The sequence below is a fragment of the Diplotaxodon limnothrissa genome, linkage group LG7, assembly GCF_057381915.1.
Source record: "Diplotaxodon limnothrissa isolate DT_005_m linkage group LG7, D_limnothrissa_male_GT1.1, whole genome shotgun sequence".
NCBI classification, from domain to species: domain Eukaryota; kingdom Metazoa; phylum Chordata; class Actinopteri; order Cichliformes; family Cichlidae; genus Diplotaxodon; species Diplotaxodon limnothrissa.
The window spans coordinates 68,288,050-68,305,471 of NC_140602.1; the positions used below are offsets into that span (position 1 = coordinate 68,288,050).

General features: G+C 41.7%; 1 protein-coding gene across 1 annotated transcript; it reads right to left on the reverse strand.

Annotated features, from left to right (window-relative positions):
• Positions 1-246: 246 nt before the first annotated feature.
• Positions 247-13,133, reverse strand: meak7 (MTOR associated protein, eak-7 homolog). Its single transcript, XM_085358804.1, has 9 exons — positions 13,079-13,133; positions 10,567-10,719; positions 10,028-10,291; positions 9,806-9,950; positions 9,494-9,705; positions 5,561-5,747; positions 3,276-3,394; positions 2,252-2,431; positions 247-378 (listed from the first exon to the last, which is right to left on the reverse strand). The coding sequence occupies exons 2-9, from the start codon at positions 10,711-10,713 to the stop codon at positions 253-255; spliced, it is 1,380 nt and encodes a 459-aa protein (XP_085214930.1). The 5' UTR covers positions 10,714-10,719; positions 13,079-13,133; the 3' UTR covers positions 247-252.
• Between the last annotated feature and the right edge of the window lie 4,289 nt (positions 13,134-17,422).

Genomic DNA, 17,422 nt, shown 5'->3' on the forward strand with positions numbered 1-17,422 from the left:
CTACGTCTCTTCAGTCTGATTCTTCACTCTGTGTTTTTTAATAGTGATGAAATGAATTCACTCCAGTGCAGCTCAAATGTGAACACGTCCATCGTGCTCTCACTGATGTAAAGCAGGCCTGAAACCTGCACACTGGTGACAAACCACACTGTGCAGACCACCTTTAAGCTTAATCCACATGAATTAGTAACTGGGTAGACTGGGGGGGGGGGGGCATGAATGGAAGCGATATATAGCTGGGTGTGTTTACAGTCACTCCTGGTCATCCTCTGGTTCTCTGAGGCCCTGACTGTGCATGGTCTTCCCTGTGATCTCCATCAGGGCCTGGGCCTCTGGATCCACATCCAGGATGCTCTTCTTAGCTCCGCCCTCCTCACCCTGTAAAGCAAAATAATAGGTACAGAAAATAAAAACACAGTTTTTAAAGGAAACAGCAGGTTCATGCAGAAGAACTGCAGCTCTCGTGGTGCAGTGCATGCTCTGTGCATGCACTGATCAGCATTAGAGTGCAACAAAATCTCCTCAGTGTGAGTTTGCCATTAGACAAATTCTGCTGTGTGAAATGTTGTACTTTCATATATTATTAATGCAATATACAACTGCACAAAAAGTTAGTGCTCTGTGCATATTAATTACCTTGAAAAATAATTTAGGAAAGTAACATAAAGTGAGATTTGTGGAGTACTAGCACACTGGGCGATAAACTGGTCTGTCTGCTAAACCTGCAGAGTTACTGATCCCTAAAGGTTATTTAGGGGGATGTTTTGATGGGAGGTCTTTGCATACATTTACATGTAAGGCTGAGCTGTGTTGTGACACAGAGACTGTTGGTTACAGTGGTGGGCGTGGCAGAAATAAGAATAAGAGAGACCTAAAAGAGGCCCGTGTTTATGACAAAGCCACCTGACTAACAGCTGTTTGGGTATCACCTTGTTGCTGCACAATATTATTTTATTTCTGTCAAACTGTGCTATCTTTGGTATTACTTGTAGATTCAACAGAAGTAATGGGAACAAATGATGTGTTTTATGACAGGCTGCTAGTGGCAAAGTGCCTAAAAATGTAATTTAAGCATTTAATTTGAAAGAAATCTAAAGAATAACTGTGAAAATGATCAGGTACAGGGAGTGGACAGAAAAAGCCGCCAATGTTCAAAGAAAACATTTGAAAGAGCTTCAAAAAGCCTGGAGAACGATTGCTCGGGAGTCCTTTGAATTTAAAAGGAATTGCTCCTTGGAAATAAAATATGAAGAAATGAGGGGTGGCTCAAGACTTTTGCACAATATTGTATGCAGGGATACTAAAGAGGAGATTCTGTCTGTTAGTCAGGAACTTTGAAGGAATAATGCATGTTTCCTCTTTGTCCTCTCTGGAGCATCCGAGTGTGTGTGTCTCTGTCGACTTTCTGAAAGTCAACAGAGCCCCTTATAATCCTGTGTGCCTTATGTATGAACTCTGGTTGTGTTACTGACCTGGAAACGATTTTATGTGCACGGCGCTCGAAAATCTGTCAGATGTTTCAGTACGACTTTGCTAAGCTACGAAGCCGCACCGCTTGATGGATTGTCGGAGCATTACGGCTATCGTAGGCGGAGCGATACGTACTGTGCTTCAACATAATGTTACCATATTGTGTGTGTATAAGCTCTTTTTAAGTTTTGTGGATATTATACATGGTTATGCTGAGGATGTGTCGGCCAGTTCCCACTGGAAATGCCTTTTGGTTAAACTGTCAGCGAGGAATTTGCATTTGCACTGTTAAACTTTTATATAACTTTAATGGACATAAAAAACAGCTGCTTGTTTAAGTGAAAATACATTGATTTTTTTTTTTTGCACTAATAAAGTTGAGGAGTTGTAAAGTATTTTGTCTCGTGTCAATTATATCGTCAGTTATGTCGTTATCGCAAATTTTCAAATGTATATCATGATAAATATTTTTGTTCATGTCGCCCTGCTCGACTATCCCAGCAATTTTCTTTTGATTAGACATAAAAGCTGCAAACACTAAAAATGGGCTCTAAAGAGAAACTTTAGTTAAGGCCCAAATCACACAAAATGCAAACATGTATTTCTTTGGTTTTAAACTCAACGTTTGACGGAGATGTTGTTTGGCTGTTTGTGTTCAGACAGCCACACATTGTTGGCTCCAGGTACACCGACTAACACCCAGTGTAAACCTTCTGACTCTAGGTCAGCACGGGTCTTTATTTTGCCGAGTTTATAGAAGAATTTGAACAAGTACTCTGACCTCCTCGGGCTCTGGGGGTTTTCCCACAGCCCACACTTCCATGGAGTCCAGGGTGAAGTCTTCGTCTCCAGAGAGCTGAGGGCTGCCATACGTGGTGCACTTGGGTCGTGCCCGGCTATGACCGCGGCCAAAGTCACTATCCAGCCACAGGCCGAAATAGCCGTGCTGACCGCCCATCCCCTGATGAACACCAGACAACACATCTTTATGTCAGTTAACACAAGCAGGTCACACAAAACAAATCATTTTCGGGGGCCACTCAGGGGCAAATAAATAAATATCGTCTCTTTAGCCGCTGTGTTCAGGAAACCAACCGAGTACTTTTCTATGCTGAAATCTAACCAGCAGGTGAAAGTATGAAATGTTCAAATGATTTCTAAATGATCAGAAGATGTGCTTAGTTTGTCAGGTCAGGCTGAACATAGCTGCTGTATGAGGTACAGAGCCACATGCTCCTGAGTATTACAGCCTGCTTACTGCACCGCTGAGATGATGATGAGATATTCCTGCACTTCTGTGGGACTTTCTGTTGAAACTCTTCTGATTCTGGACAAAATCGAAACTTTTACTCTTTTTAATTCTGCTGTCCAATTATTCGATTCATAATTGGCAGATTTCTGTTTACTATCATCTGTAGACCCTCAAATGTCAAAGACAGCGCAGCTCTACATTACACCTGAAGCACAGATACTACACCATCATTGCACTGTGACAACAACAGGTGACACTGATATCACTGAGTGTAGCTGTTGGATCAGTGAGCCAACACTGCTACCATCAGGTCAGAGATAACCAACATGCTCAGCACACACCTCAGGAGAATTCTTAGATAAAAGGGTAAAAAACAAAGCTTTTTAAGATTCACTTTCACACAGTCTGCTATGTTCCCTAAATCACATACAGCTTCTCTAAAGATATTAAGGCTCTGGTAAAAGTAAGAGGTCATGTGTGAGGATATCTGTGATGAGCACAGGCCCTGAGGAACATTAATAAGTTCTCTCCAGCTGAACGAGTGTGGTCTCACCAGTCCGTTGGGCATGGTCTGCTGGTTCTGATTGAGGTACATGAAGTGTTGGTTGTATCCTGTTGCTGTATAAACTCTCAGTTTGGGGCTCACAGTGAACAGGAAGCATCTGGAGTCACCTGCGCGCGCGCGCGCGCACACACACACACACACACACACACACACACACACACACACACACACACACACACACACACAAATATACAAATTATGAAGATGTGAGAGGAAAGTCAAGGGACAGCCCACAGTATTCAAAGCAGTGGTGTTACTTCCTCAGTGTTTCATTTCATCCGTGTTTTCAGATGAGTCTCTACCTGCTGCCTGACATATTTGTATCTATTAGAGCCGACACACTTTCTTTCTTGTGGTTAATCTTTTACTGAGCTGTAAATCTCATCCGATTACGTACTGCTGTGGAGCGCCTTAGAGAAAAACCAAATGATGCTTCAGTGATTTGACATTTACAGATGTCTCAAGATATGCACGGAAAAAAAGTTTTGCAAAGGATGAATAGCAAAGAGGTTTGCGTTTAAAACGCAGCCACGGCTCAGAAGCATAAACAGTAACGCAGCGATTTATTAAGAGCTCTTTGCTCCAAACGAGCAGCAGCTTCTGGGTCAGAAAAATGAAGCCAATGCAGAAGAACTGCAGCTCCTCTCGTTAATGCAGACTTCAAAATGAGTCGAGGCCCACAGACTGCCCAAATCCACAACATTTAAAATGCAGACTAAAGAAATAATTTCTGTAATGTTGGTGCCTTCTGGAGCTGTTTTACTGATGACAAGTAATACGGCTCGTTGTTTGATACAGCACCAATGGTTTTACCAGAGAGAAAGTTATGCATCCATTTAATCCACATTGTCATTTTGATGCTAAAATCCACACGCCAGCAGAGATGTGTTTGATATATTTACATATAAAATATTAAAGGAATATAACAAAATATGTATAAATATTTGTAAAAATTATCTTAGGTGCTTTTTTTTAACGTTTTATAATTTTTAGATTTGCTGTGTTTTTTTCAAATATTGTATCAGTCCAGTTAAGATGAGATGAGATAAGCTTCACCACACATGAGAAATTTGTTTTGTTACAGCAGTAAGTGAACAGTGCAAAGTTACATAGCAAAAATAGAAAAACCCACTGGAATAGGATGAGATGATATGAATAAGAATAAGATACTGTACACAATAGAATAGAATAAAATAAAATACTATATACAACTGAGTAAAATACAACGTTGTTAAAAAAGAATTGCACCTAGTGTTATTGCACATACGGCAATAACACTGTTGTGTGTGTTTGGTCAGCTGTGAAGTCTTTGTTGTGGAGTGTGACAGCAGTGGGGAGCAAAGACCTGCAAAATCAGGTGAGTCAGTGCACTGAAACGTAATTCTAATGAATGAAATATACTTGACAGAGAAATCGACATCATGCCTTCTGGCTGGATGGTGTGGAAAGTTGTGGTGTGGGCTAAGAGGGGTTACATCTTATTAAGTCACGATGTAGATCTTCCACAGATATCTAAATCACGCTTAATATGCACTAACTGGTGTATGCTCTGAATGACAATAAAGTATCGATTCTAATATATTCTATTCTATTCTAGACTAGAGAACAGGGGCTTCAGAAAGATGAAGAAATTCAGCTAGAAACAAAGTTTTTATGTGTGGCTTGTTTCATGTGAATCGTGTCTAAACCACAGCATCAAAGAACTTTTAGTTTTCTTTTAAAAAAAGTAACTTCCTGTTCGGCCACTCAAGCCTGTGCAACAGACAGGTATGACTCGAACCCGCGAAGTTAAACACTCACTGATTTTTCTTTTAAATCTGGATGTATTACTTGGTTTTACGACAGTGCCAGCAGCTCTCAAAAACAGGTCACTGTGATTTGTGCGGTCCCTTCTTGTAGGACCACAATCAGAATGATTTATTTCACTTGGCTAAATGTTAGAATAAAATATTAAAATATTCACTTTGTGGCCTTTTTTTACATTTTAGAGGAAACAGGAAAGCTTGGAGAAAAAAATGACATTAATGAAGTAACATCGTGGCAAACCATATATGCATCTGTCCTTTTATATGATTCTGATTACAGAAACTCCCAAATCACCACACTGTTAAATTCTCCCTGAGCGGCTGCATCAGACAATACCACTTAAAGAAGGATCATTTCGAGCTGTGAATCATGCAAAGCTACCCAAATACAGTGCAAGAATAAAAATGAGCACAACAGGTGGACTTCAGCTCTTTTGCAGTGGGAGCACTAGTCTGTGGCATACTTACCCTGAAACTGAGGTTTGACCTCCCAGGTGTGGGAGGCGAAGCCCCCAAAGACCTGCCCCTTGGTGTCTCTGATAAGCAGCAGGGTGGGCCCCTGCTTCATCAGGCCGGCCACCATCCTGGTAAAGCTCTCCCCGTGCAGCCGAGTGGAAAACACAAGCCTCCAGGGGGCGCTGTAGCCATCTGGCAGCTGGTGAGATTAAAGTGACGTGTGGAAGAATATGTGTGACATCTGATGAATGATTTGCTGTTATAATAAAAATCACACTACAACAGAGGAGGTGGATCGGGAGTCTGAAAGGTGACGGAGAACCTGTTCCCCTCTTGTTACTCAGATCACTGAATGTCTTGTTTCGCCACTTTGCATGACTCAGTGCTTTTAGTTCTTGTTATCCCACTAACACTCCCCCTATTCTTCGCAGCTCTCACCGCACTCTGCATGTGCGCTGCTGGAAAGACGAGTAAATGCTGTGCCAAACCCACTGACCAACCCCACTCAAAGACAGCAACTACTGCCCGCTCCACTCTGTTTGTAGTAGAGTATATAAATACAAAAGCATGGTTGCTTGGCACATTCATTTAAATTAATGCACTCCCAGCCTCTCCCTAACCTAAAATTAACTCTACCTAGAAGTTAAAACCAAGTCTTAGCCCTCAAACAGGCCCTTCAGAAGGCGTGCGAACATGAGAGTTGATCGAATTTCTTTTACAACATTTCATATCTTTGATTGTCTGAAGCTCAAACAAGTTCTCAGAGACACAGGTTCACACACTTGCTTTTGTCTTTGGTTTCCTGTGACAAACTACTTCAATCGCTCACTCGTGAGCAGGCGAGCAGTTCTTGAGAAAGCTGCAAGCCACAATCTCTCCATTCTGCACGGCCAGAACAACACACATTCAGCGAGTACATCTTTTATTGTAAACATTTGGACAGTGATGCACCTTTTGTGATTTTGCCTCTGCACACAGGCCTCTTTCACCTGCATCGATCTCTGTTTGAACCCCCCATATGGAAAAGACTCAGATGTGGCCTACTTCATATAGTGAATCATATAAGGCTTCTATGATTTACTCATGAAAGCGTTCATATATTGTTTTAGTAAGTATCCAAAACATACAAGTTTCATTTATATAATTTTTCAAGGGATCTTATATCTGTTTTCACTCTTGTATGCTTTTCATACAAGTTTCATACAAGACAGATACAAACTTCATAAGATTTATATATATCTTTTCCATATGGGTCGTAAGTGTTAAAGCTACATGTTTACCTCTGATCAATATCAGTAAAAGCAGTAAAACAATACAAGACATCTGAGCAAATTCTGATAGACTGGTGGTGATAAATGTGTTGCAATAGTTAGTCGATTCATTGATTCTGATTACAGATTCTGGTTAATTACAAGGAACACTATGTAGGCAGCTACTTTCTGTTTTAATGGTTTAAAGAAGGCTTTTCCTTGTTTGAACATGAAAGCACCCTGAGCTTTCATAAATATACCAGAGACTCATATTAGAGTTGCAATATTTAATCAAGTAATTCCTTCTCCGATCAACAGAAAAACAGCTTGTAAAAGACTTAAGAGAATAAAAAGGAAGAAGCCAAATGTCAGAGCTATTTGCTTGTCTTGGTCTCTAAACTTACTACTTGAATGTTTTTCCCGTTTTACTAACATGAAGAACAACATTACAGCAAAATATGGAAGATGCCAGCATGTCTGCAAACACTCGCTCCTGGTCGGTGGCTCGGTCTCAAGCCCTGCGTGACTTGACCTTACAGCGTCTTAGATGCAAACAGGCAAGTTAACGTTACATGATTAGCGGTCATGTGACTGCAAAACCTTAATGGAAGTCTATGGCAAAAACAGCGATCCGATTCGATCTCTAAAAGCTGTCATGACACACTAACAATAACATTTTGTAACTTTTTTTATCAGTCTCGTCTAAGAGGAGACTGATAAAGAAATCGACCCAAATGGCAGATGGCCCCGCCCCTCCCTGAGCCTGGTTCTGCTGGAGGTTTCTTCCTGTTAAAAGGGAGTTTTTCCTTCCCACTGTCGCCAAAGTGCTTGCTCATAGGGGCTCATATGATTGTTGGGTTTTCTCTGTATTATTGTAGCGTCTACTTTACAATATAAAGCACCTTGAGGTGACTGTTGTTGTGATTTGGTGCTGTGTAAATAAAATTGAATTGAACTGAATTAAGACGAGAGGATTAACCAGGTAAAGATTGGCCATTAAAGAGTGTTTAGTTTCACAGTTCGCTCGAGCCTTTGCTCTGTTTTTTTGGTTGCAGACCTGTGTTATTCAAGTCAGCAAAGTTTCAAGAGTTAATTATCCAACTGACAAAAGCAACTTGAGAAAAATGAAAGTTTGGAGAAACATCTTTGGATAGTTGGAGCCTTGTGAACGTTAATTTGACTTGGCTACATTTGATATGAGTTTGCTGATTTAGGATGACAAAAATCCTAAAATGAGAGAATAATGTCTTGGTGTTGCTCTTACTTGGCACCAGAGATGGGCAGTAACGCGTTACTATAATCTGATTACTTTTTTCAAGTAATGAGTAAAGTAAGGGATTACGCTGCGTTACTGCGTTACTAAAACCGTGATTTCGTTTGCGAGAGTGTCTCCTCACAATGATGTAAGCGAGCGCGACGTTCGTGACAACAGCTGTGTGCAGATCAACAATGGATCATATATCGAGTGCAGAGAGAGTATGAGCATGCAGCGTTTAAAGCGTGGAAGTACTGACCTTACTTTGGGTTTGATTCCGTAAAAAGTGACAAAAACATTAGTGTCCGCTGTTCACTGCGTGGGAAGAAAACTTCTTTTTACAGCGAAAAAAAACCCCTAAACGTCCGAGCAAGCACCGAGTAGCTACGACGTAATGGGAAACTCACAGAGAAACTCGCGGATCCTCCCACTGACATGACGGCTGCAGCACACCTGCACCAGGGCAAACCTCCGCCTGCCCCACTCCTGCTAAACAGGTGAAAATAGAGCAACAGGACCGCTGAGTCTTTGATTTTATTTATTTTCTGCTGTGAGTGTAAACACAAAAAATATTTTATTTTATGTGCTGGAATGTGCAGAAAATAGGTTTAAATGTTAAACTAATTTCTTCCAGTCAGAGAATGTTGCATATGATTAAATGTTTGCTTGATGCATAAAGTTAAAAGATTAAAACTAATAAAACAAGTTTAAAAAGAGACTTTTCCATTTGATTACATTTTGTATGATGGATTATGCAGAAAAAGTAGAATTGGGCTGAAAGATCTATCACTTTATCACCTCTTCAGGTTGTAAATCGTGTTTTTAAAAAGGAACTAAGTAACTAATTTCTTTCTAAAACAAGTAATCAGTAAAGTAACAGGATTACTTTTGGGGGAAGTAATCAGTAATTAGTTACTGATTACTTTTTTCAAGTAACTTGGCCAACACTGCTTGGCACCCACCTGTACAGACCACATCAGGTGCAGCCAGTAAAAAGACCTACTTACTGAACATACATACATAGACTGCAAGTGTAGCTACAGCATTACACTTCGTTGTACATGTACTGTGTACATACATGTGCAATAAAAGGCTATTCTATTCTATTCTATTCAAATAAAGGAAAGATTTGTCGTCTTCACACCGAGAAACAGCTTATTAATGTCACACAGGTATGAGACATCTGAAGCAGCACCAGATAACTGATGTCAAGGTGTAGGTCTCATGTTGGAACTAGAATCGGCTGGATCGCTGCGTTTCTAAAAACTAGAGCACCTGAATACAGTTTATATGTTTGCTGTTCGCACTGCAGTAACACAACTAAGTTCTCATTAAGCAGGCAAAAACAGAAGTGTAACACCAAAATGTTTCAGGGTGTCTGAAAGTTTTTTGGTTTTTTTGACTCCATAAAAAAGCAAAAATATGCTGGTATATACTGACCTGTGGAGCCAGAAACATGAGGGTGGGGATGTCCAGTAGACACTTCAGTTCATTCCAAGGCGTCTCCCTGCAGGGGGGCAGCAGCGTCGGGGCTGGCCGGTTGCTCAAAGACACACTCAGTCCCTCAGCTACCAGCAGCTCCAGGTACTGTGATACCTGCTGTACCCTGAAGATCCAGTCTTCCAGACAGGAAACATCACAATCCCCCTCATCTAATGAGAAAAGGGGAAGTAGTAGATTTAAAGTAGATTAAGTCAGAGAAGTAGAAGTCAGAGTTTCTAAAATATTCAAGAACTTCCAAATCAGCTCTACCTGATGGTTTGAGCTCAGAGCACATCTGCTCTGCCAGGAGTTTTACACCCAGGGAGATGTCACCCATCCTCTCTGGCTTCCAGCCCTGCAGGCGTCCTCTGTGGACCAAAATCTGAACTACAGCAGAGACCAGGTCCTGGAGGAACTTTAGTGAAAGAGCAGGAGTGCTGTAAGAAGCACAGACAACAAATGCTGCAGAAACCAACACTACACTCTACTCACCTCCAGCACCTGCTCACATGTGACAACCGCTGCCGCCCCTGCCGCATGCTGGGACATGGCCATGACGAGGGGGGCACGTTCTTCTGCAGTTCCCCGCAGAGTGTCTGCAAGGAAGACGATCAACTGCTCTCGGCTGACTCCAGAGGGGCCGGCGTATCCGGCCTTCCCCGTGGCTGCTGGAGCTGCCAGTCCAGGGTCGATGCTGGACATGCACCGGTAGACCCTCCTCACCATCGAGCCTGGTGCCACGCTGCCCACTGTTGACTGGGAGAAACAAAATGTTTAAAGAAACCCGGTGACAGAAAGCACCTCTACACCAAGTAGTCAAAGCATCATAGTCACAAAAACAAATCCTGCCTGATAGGAAAAGTTTAAAGATGTACAAATGGAAAACTGGACTTCTTAAAACATGTGAAACCTGATGTAATGAAGTCGTGATGTTACATAGAAACTATTATTCAGGCTTTTACCTGTTCCATCTGCTGACACACTTTTAAGTCTTATTTTGAAAACATTTAGTACTGCTTCCACAGTCACACCTGCAGCATCTCCAGCGTTATGGTCTTCCCTGCGGCGCCCCCAGCACCACCCTGGAGCTTGTCAAAAACCCCCTCAACCACGGGTCGCTCCTCGGGACGGAAACGGGCCAGCCGCTTCTGCACCACCACACTCTCAGCGTTACCCATGATGTTCTGCAGTCACACACAAAGTACAGCAGAATGGAAATCATCATTGTGTGTACGTACTGCCAGGCAATCGAATCCAATTCAAAGAAAAGCAAAGCAATATTACATTTGAACCAACCTAAAGATAAATCGATATCAATGAAAAGAGGAGCAACGGCTAATTTTTTAACCACTGGGCGAGAGGCGGGGTACACCCTGACAGGTCGCCAGGCAGTCACAGGGCTAAAAGTCGAAGAAGCGAAACCAGGTGATGAGTTTATGGGCTCGCTTAAAGAAGCTAAAATGAAAAGAATTCGATGATAAATTTTTTAAACCTCCTGTGAGCTGAGCAAATTAATCAAGTTTAGAAATTAAGAAGAATACATACTGTACCAAAGACAAAAATGTAGCTAAGCCTAAATAGTGAAGCAAATGTGCACCTGCAAAGGCGGCAGGGGCGACTCCCATGGTTGCAAAAAGACTTCTGGTTGCATAGAAGTCTAAGGGAAAATCATACTCTGCTCCCTTATGAAGCCACCTGATTAAACACTTTCTGAAGAATTTATGGGCTCAGTCTTCAGAGGCATCATAAAAGGGGGCAGACTACCAAGTTAGGTGGGAGGGGACTGGGCAAGTTCCTAGTTCTTTCTAAGGTATGGACATCCAAGGTATGGACATTGAGGCTGTGGACAGCTACAGGTACCTTGGTGTTCATCTGAACAATAGACTGGACTGGACTCATAACTCAGACGCCCTCTACAGGAAAGGGCAGAGCAGGCTGTACCTGCTGCGGAGACTCAGGTCGTTTGGAGTGGAGGGCCCACTCCTGAAGACCTTCTATGACTCTGTTGTGGCTTCTGCTATCTTTTATGGCGTGGTCTGCTGGGGCGGCAGCATCTCTGCTGGGGACAGGAAGAGACTGAACAGGGTGATCCGAAGGGCCAGCTCTGTTCTAGGATGCCCTCTGGACCCAGTGGAGGTGGTGAGTGACAGGAGAACGGCGGCTAAGCTGTCATCCCTGTTGGACAACATCTCCCACCCCATGCAGCAGACTGTGACAGCACTGAGCAGCTCCTTCAGTGGGAGACTGCGGCACCCACGGTGTGGGACGGAGAGATTTCGCAGGTCTTTCCTCCCCACTGCTGTCAGACTCCATAATAAAGACTTTAACTGATCAAGCACACACATCCATACATATGCAATAATACTAAGTGCAATAATCTTTTCTGTCATCGTTGTATTTTTACTCAGTTGTATATAGTATTTGTATTCTATTTTTATCTTATTGTATATTTATTTTATTTTATTCTACTGTATATAGTATTTTATTTTATTCTATTCTGTACAGTTGTGTACTGTATTTATTCTTATTGTATTCTAATTTTTGCCTCATAACTTTTGCACTGTCCACTTCCTGCTGTGACAAAACAAATTTCCCACGTGTGGGACTAATAAAGGTTATCTTATCTTAACCAGGATGACCTCTGAACGGTGAACATCGACACATGTGACAGGCATGTCTGGACCCGGTTTGCAGGGCTTTGGGACACAATGAGCAGCAGCATTTAGATGCTTTATGATGAACTTAATTGTCTGATTAATAAAACATTAGGTTCAGCTGCTTCACTACAGCAGCGTCTCCTGAGATCTCTCCTGGTTAGGCAGATGTGAAAGCGCCACTGTGGGCTCACTAACTGGCTCAGTGAATACGTTGCACTCCCAGTGCTGATTAAGCTTTATCATTTAGTGGTGACTCCATAGTGGCCTGTATATTATGCCCCTCCGATTAATATGAATGGAAAGGACACAACAGCAGAAACGCTAGTTTTTATAATGTAGTCCAGCACACATGGACGGATGGCCCTATATGTGTTTTCTTTCTGTCTTAATCAGCTGCTGATGCCTGAAAACACGTTTAAAATCTTTGTCTTTCTGGAGGCGTTTCTAGATTCCCGAAAAACTCATCCAACCATCCGAGAATAAAAAACAGCAGCTTCACCGAGTAACCTGCGACAGTTTTAACTTCTTTCTGTGGACGCGGCCATCTTTGTTTGGACTCAGGAATCGCAGGTGCACCCGGGAAGGAGGACAAAATTACTCTTTATCGTTGCATTGACAGGAAAGTTTTTCCACCCGATGATTAGAGGCGTCCTTGGCTATTCTAAAGATACACACAGAGGTGATTTAGCGTTTAAAACGAAGCTAGCCAGGCTACTTTTCATCAGCGGTTAGCTGACACCTGGATGAATGCTGGGGTTAAAGTAACAGAGCCCAGCACTGCTTCATGATTATCCTTCGCCGAAAACGTCGTGTTTGATTAGCGAAGACAGATTTTATGCACCGCGATCTCTGACAATAACAGTAAATGTGTCCGTGAGGCGCAAACCTTTGAATGAAAAAGCTGCTAAAAGCTTTCCATCCTGTGACAGCAACACTTCCGGGTCTTGCAGGAGCAACAGCCAATGAAGGAACGAAATGTCCACGCGCTCCAGGGAGGGGGCGGAAACAATGCGCGTGAGCAGCCTGGGCGCGTTCAAAGCGTCTCAGGTACAATACTGAAATACCGGAATACCAGTTGTATTCATACAATATTTCTGAACATGATTATCAGATAGATAATACTATATACTCAAAAATAAATGGTATACTATAAATACTATTCGAGCAATTTGTACGACGTACATCATTTTTTAATATTTACATAAAGTGACATGGTATAATAATATTGAAACATTTATTTTTAGCAGGCATTTGTCATATGTGCATATGAAGTGATAAAGTGTAAAATTTGTATGAAAAACCATGTGTGGAGTTTTAAAAAAATATCCAATGAAGGCCATATTTATCCTTGAAAAAACGTCATAATTTCATAGGCAGGAGATTACTGTGAATGTGACTTTATCAAATGAAAGGAAAGACTTTGTAATACCACATAAATCGGCTTGCATCATATCTCATTTCTTTCAGCACACTCAGATCCTGGGGCCCGTCACATCAGAGGGCTCCTGGTTTTTAGAATATACATGAAGTAACACAGCTCGATGACAAGACACAAAACAACTATTAAAATTGATAATCAATCCCATAAAGACAAAAAAGAACCACAGGAAGAAGAAAAACAACTACAAAGAGACTCTAAACTCTCAAAATACCCACAAAGAAAATGATACAAAGGTCTCAAGGATATATTTTAAAAAAAAAGAAAACTCATTCTGCAGTTTCTGTAGTTTCCCTCTTCCTGAAAAACTGAAACAAATAGTAATTTATTGTCCAGTTTTCGTACTTTTGTCTCAAACCTGAATGTGTGACTCATACACAGTACAGCCCTCATAAAGAGCTTGTATTGTTTTCATGCTCCCGTCCCCTCTTTCGCCAGTAGAGGGGCCACGAGAGTAACTAAAGACAGACGGGAAGGTCCTCTGCAGAAACAGCAGGCAGTTGGAAAAATGCCTTTTAAGGGCATAAGATTTGCTGTGTGAGTGCTCGGAGTTGGATGTGTCGCATTGTAATGAGGGCTTTTGAATATGAAGGTGACGCATTGCCATCTGCTTGCGTCACATAAACAGGATATGGTGGCAAAGCAGAGAGTGCAGTATAAGAAGAACCTGAGAGTTAGAAGACCAACCCCGGAGTGCATCCACTGCAATAAAGCCACAGATAACTGGGTCATAAACCTGAATGACTCAGTGAAGTTTTGGTAGCACGAATACTAAATGGAGTTATCATCACTCTTCTGAAGCTCAGCAAAATGAATTAAAGTGCTTCTTAGGCACATTTTCTGGTGGACCTCCACCTGCCTCCATCTGAATTTGAACCTCACTGCCTCTAGGCTTTTGCTTAGTCCTAGAACCACACCTTCCAGATTTTTAGTCTTTCTGCAAGTTTGCTCTCATGTCTGCTTGATTCTGCATTGCTCTACTTCATAGTAAAGACCTACCCACACACATTCACAGTGTGAACTTCTGTTGACTGTAGTGGAACTTAATGGCACCTGCCATAAAGTGTTTAAAGTTGCAAAAACACATTTGGGAAAACTCAGCAGCGAGTCTTTCTCCAGAAACTGTGTCTGGGTTTCTCAAGAACAGGAAAAAAAATCCAAAACCCTTGGTGTGAGCAGTTTCAAGTAGGAAGTATTTGCTTTCTAGTCTCTACATCGACCAATCAAAGGAAGCATGTAACAAGCTCACATTACAGCTCAGCCGAGGGAGACGCCTACTTGTGTAATGTCTATGAGGGCGAGCTTCTTTCTAGGCGGGCGCAGTTCAGCAGAAAGAAAACAGTTTGTACTTCAAAGTTAACGGGGTCTGTGGATCTTTTTACAGTCATGATGTTTGGAAAGAGAAGTTTGATTTTGAGGTGAACTTCAGTCAGGAAGACTCTTACAAATAAACATATAAGTATTAATTATAAATTCAAATAATCTTTGGACGACATGATCCATGTTTCTACAGGGGAAACCAAAAACTGTATTATACCCCCTGTAGCTGCAGCTGATTGATCAAGTAGGGCTTACAACATGTGTATTGCGTCATTCTTTATTGTGTTTCAACACAACAGTGCAGACAGAGTTCTCTAAATAATCCTCTAATAAAGGGAACAGTGGCAAAGTCCAAGTCTTGTTTAGAATTTATACAGCAGCTATTTAAGGCAGCAATCTGCAAAGAGAAATACTACCTTAAACTGTGCAAAGGCCGTAAAGATTGTGTACTCTTATATGCATGCTCATGTACGCATATATGTACTCATAACAGAAGCACAAACACAGACAGAAAAGCTGCAGGAATAACTGTCTTTTGGAAAGTTTTCAGAAATATCTTCTTGGACCTAAAAGTGTTTTTGTGATTGATTCTTATAGAAATATATGAAATATAATATACAGACATTTAATGTGATGCAGGATCAGGAGACATTGTAGGCCTGGGTCATGAAAGGATAATACAAACAATGACGCATTTAATAAAAAAAAAGAAAAAGAAAAAGTGATTTGCTTAAGCAAAATCACTTCATGTACTCATTTGTTTCAGTACGACCTGTTTAAGTCAGGAAGTCTCAGTCTGCGTCAGACTTTACAGAGCATTCTTATTCCCAACGCTCAACCATTTATCACATGCGAGGGGATGTTACGCCGTGGGATGAGAATGTGTTGTAGTTTAAGGAAACAAGCTGAACATAAAGTCGCAGTTTATGGCTCGCACTTCTCATTTCTCCTGAACTGAGTATCAAACAAGTCTGTACACTTTCTCTGTAAACTCGTGGCTGTTAGTGGTTCGTACCAAATCAATCCTGCCAAAGAGGGACACTAGACAGAGCAGGCCTCACTGGGCTGAAGGGGATGGGTGTGATAGCAGTGGCCTTTTATTTTTTAACAGTTTCATTTTCATATGTTGACAGAAGTTTTCATTTTCCCCAAAATGACTGTTGTTGTCCCCCACAAGCTGCTGTTGGGTCTAAAAGTAGACTAGGAGGCCGGCCCTCTCCTTTGGAACCAGCTCCCAGTTTCTGTACTTTGAAGATTGGATCTAAGGAGCTGGACTTCTTTAAGTTTCTTGAAGAAATGTTTCACTTTTCACCCGAGAAGCTTCTTCGGTTCTTAGACCAAATGGTGGAGAGTCCCTGGTATTTAAACCCTAGTGGGAGTTGTCCCTTAAGAGGGTCGTTGATCCACTGACTCATTACAATTTGAAGATTAAAACTTTCCTTTTTAATAAAGCCAATAGTTACAGCTGGATCAGGTCACTCTGAGCTCGGAGTTAAAACATGAAGAGCGATTTCAGTGAACTCTGAGCTGTAGGGCCTGCAGGTACAACCACACCAATTACAATTTATAATCTTGGCTCTTTTTATTTTCTGTTTTGTTTCCTCATTTGTCATACTTCATCCGCCTCATACCTCAAGCAGGTACGAACAGAACCAGCGAAACACACAGTTCATATATTTGCACACATTCCGATAAAAAAAAGAAAAACATGGCTTGATCGCTATCTCTGGCAGCCTGCGTGTTCACTCATCTGTACTGATTCAGCTGTCAGCAAGCTCAGACTTGAGAAGTGAGCCTCATTAGTTCTTCTTTTCTTTTCCCTTTACCCTCTACCCCGTCCTCTGAGCTCAGTCCCTATATGGTAAAAGCGTCACTGTCGAGTGACTGCACGGAAAATCTATCATTTGACTACCAAGTTAGAAAAAAAGAAACCACACACTGTACACTCGCAAAGACTGAAATTCTCAACTTTATCTGCTGTTCTGCGCTTGTTGGATTCGCTTGTACTTTGTGCAGAAGTTACAGCGCTCCCATGAAGTTTTCATTCATACAAGCAGGAAACAGTCGTCACCTGAAGAGGTTTTCTGTTGAGGTTTAAACACAAAAGGGAACTGTGTGTTTGCCGTGCAGTCTTCTTGATTGCTTTGCATCCAAAGCATTTGAATGAGATTTTGGTTTGTTTCTGACAGCTTCCTGTGCGTGTGTGCACGGACCACAATGTGCCAGCTCAGAGCTGTGAGAGAAATGACACCTTGGCAAAAATGTCACTTATGTGAGTATTTGCGTTAACACCAGGCTAACATACCTACACATTTATGAAGAATCGTATCTCATTGCAATTACAATCAGCTTCCTCATTTCGGTACATTCTGGACTCAGCAGCTCTCGATTCATTCTGAGAGAATCAGGATGCTGCTGAGTCTTTTATGTGGCGACTTCTGCGTGCCGGTTTCACTGTAAAATTTAACCTTG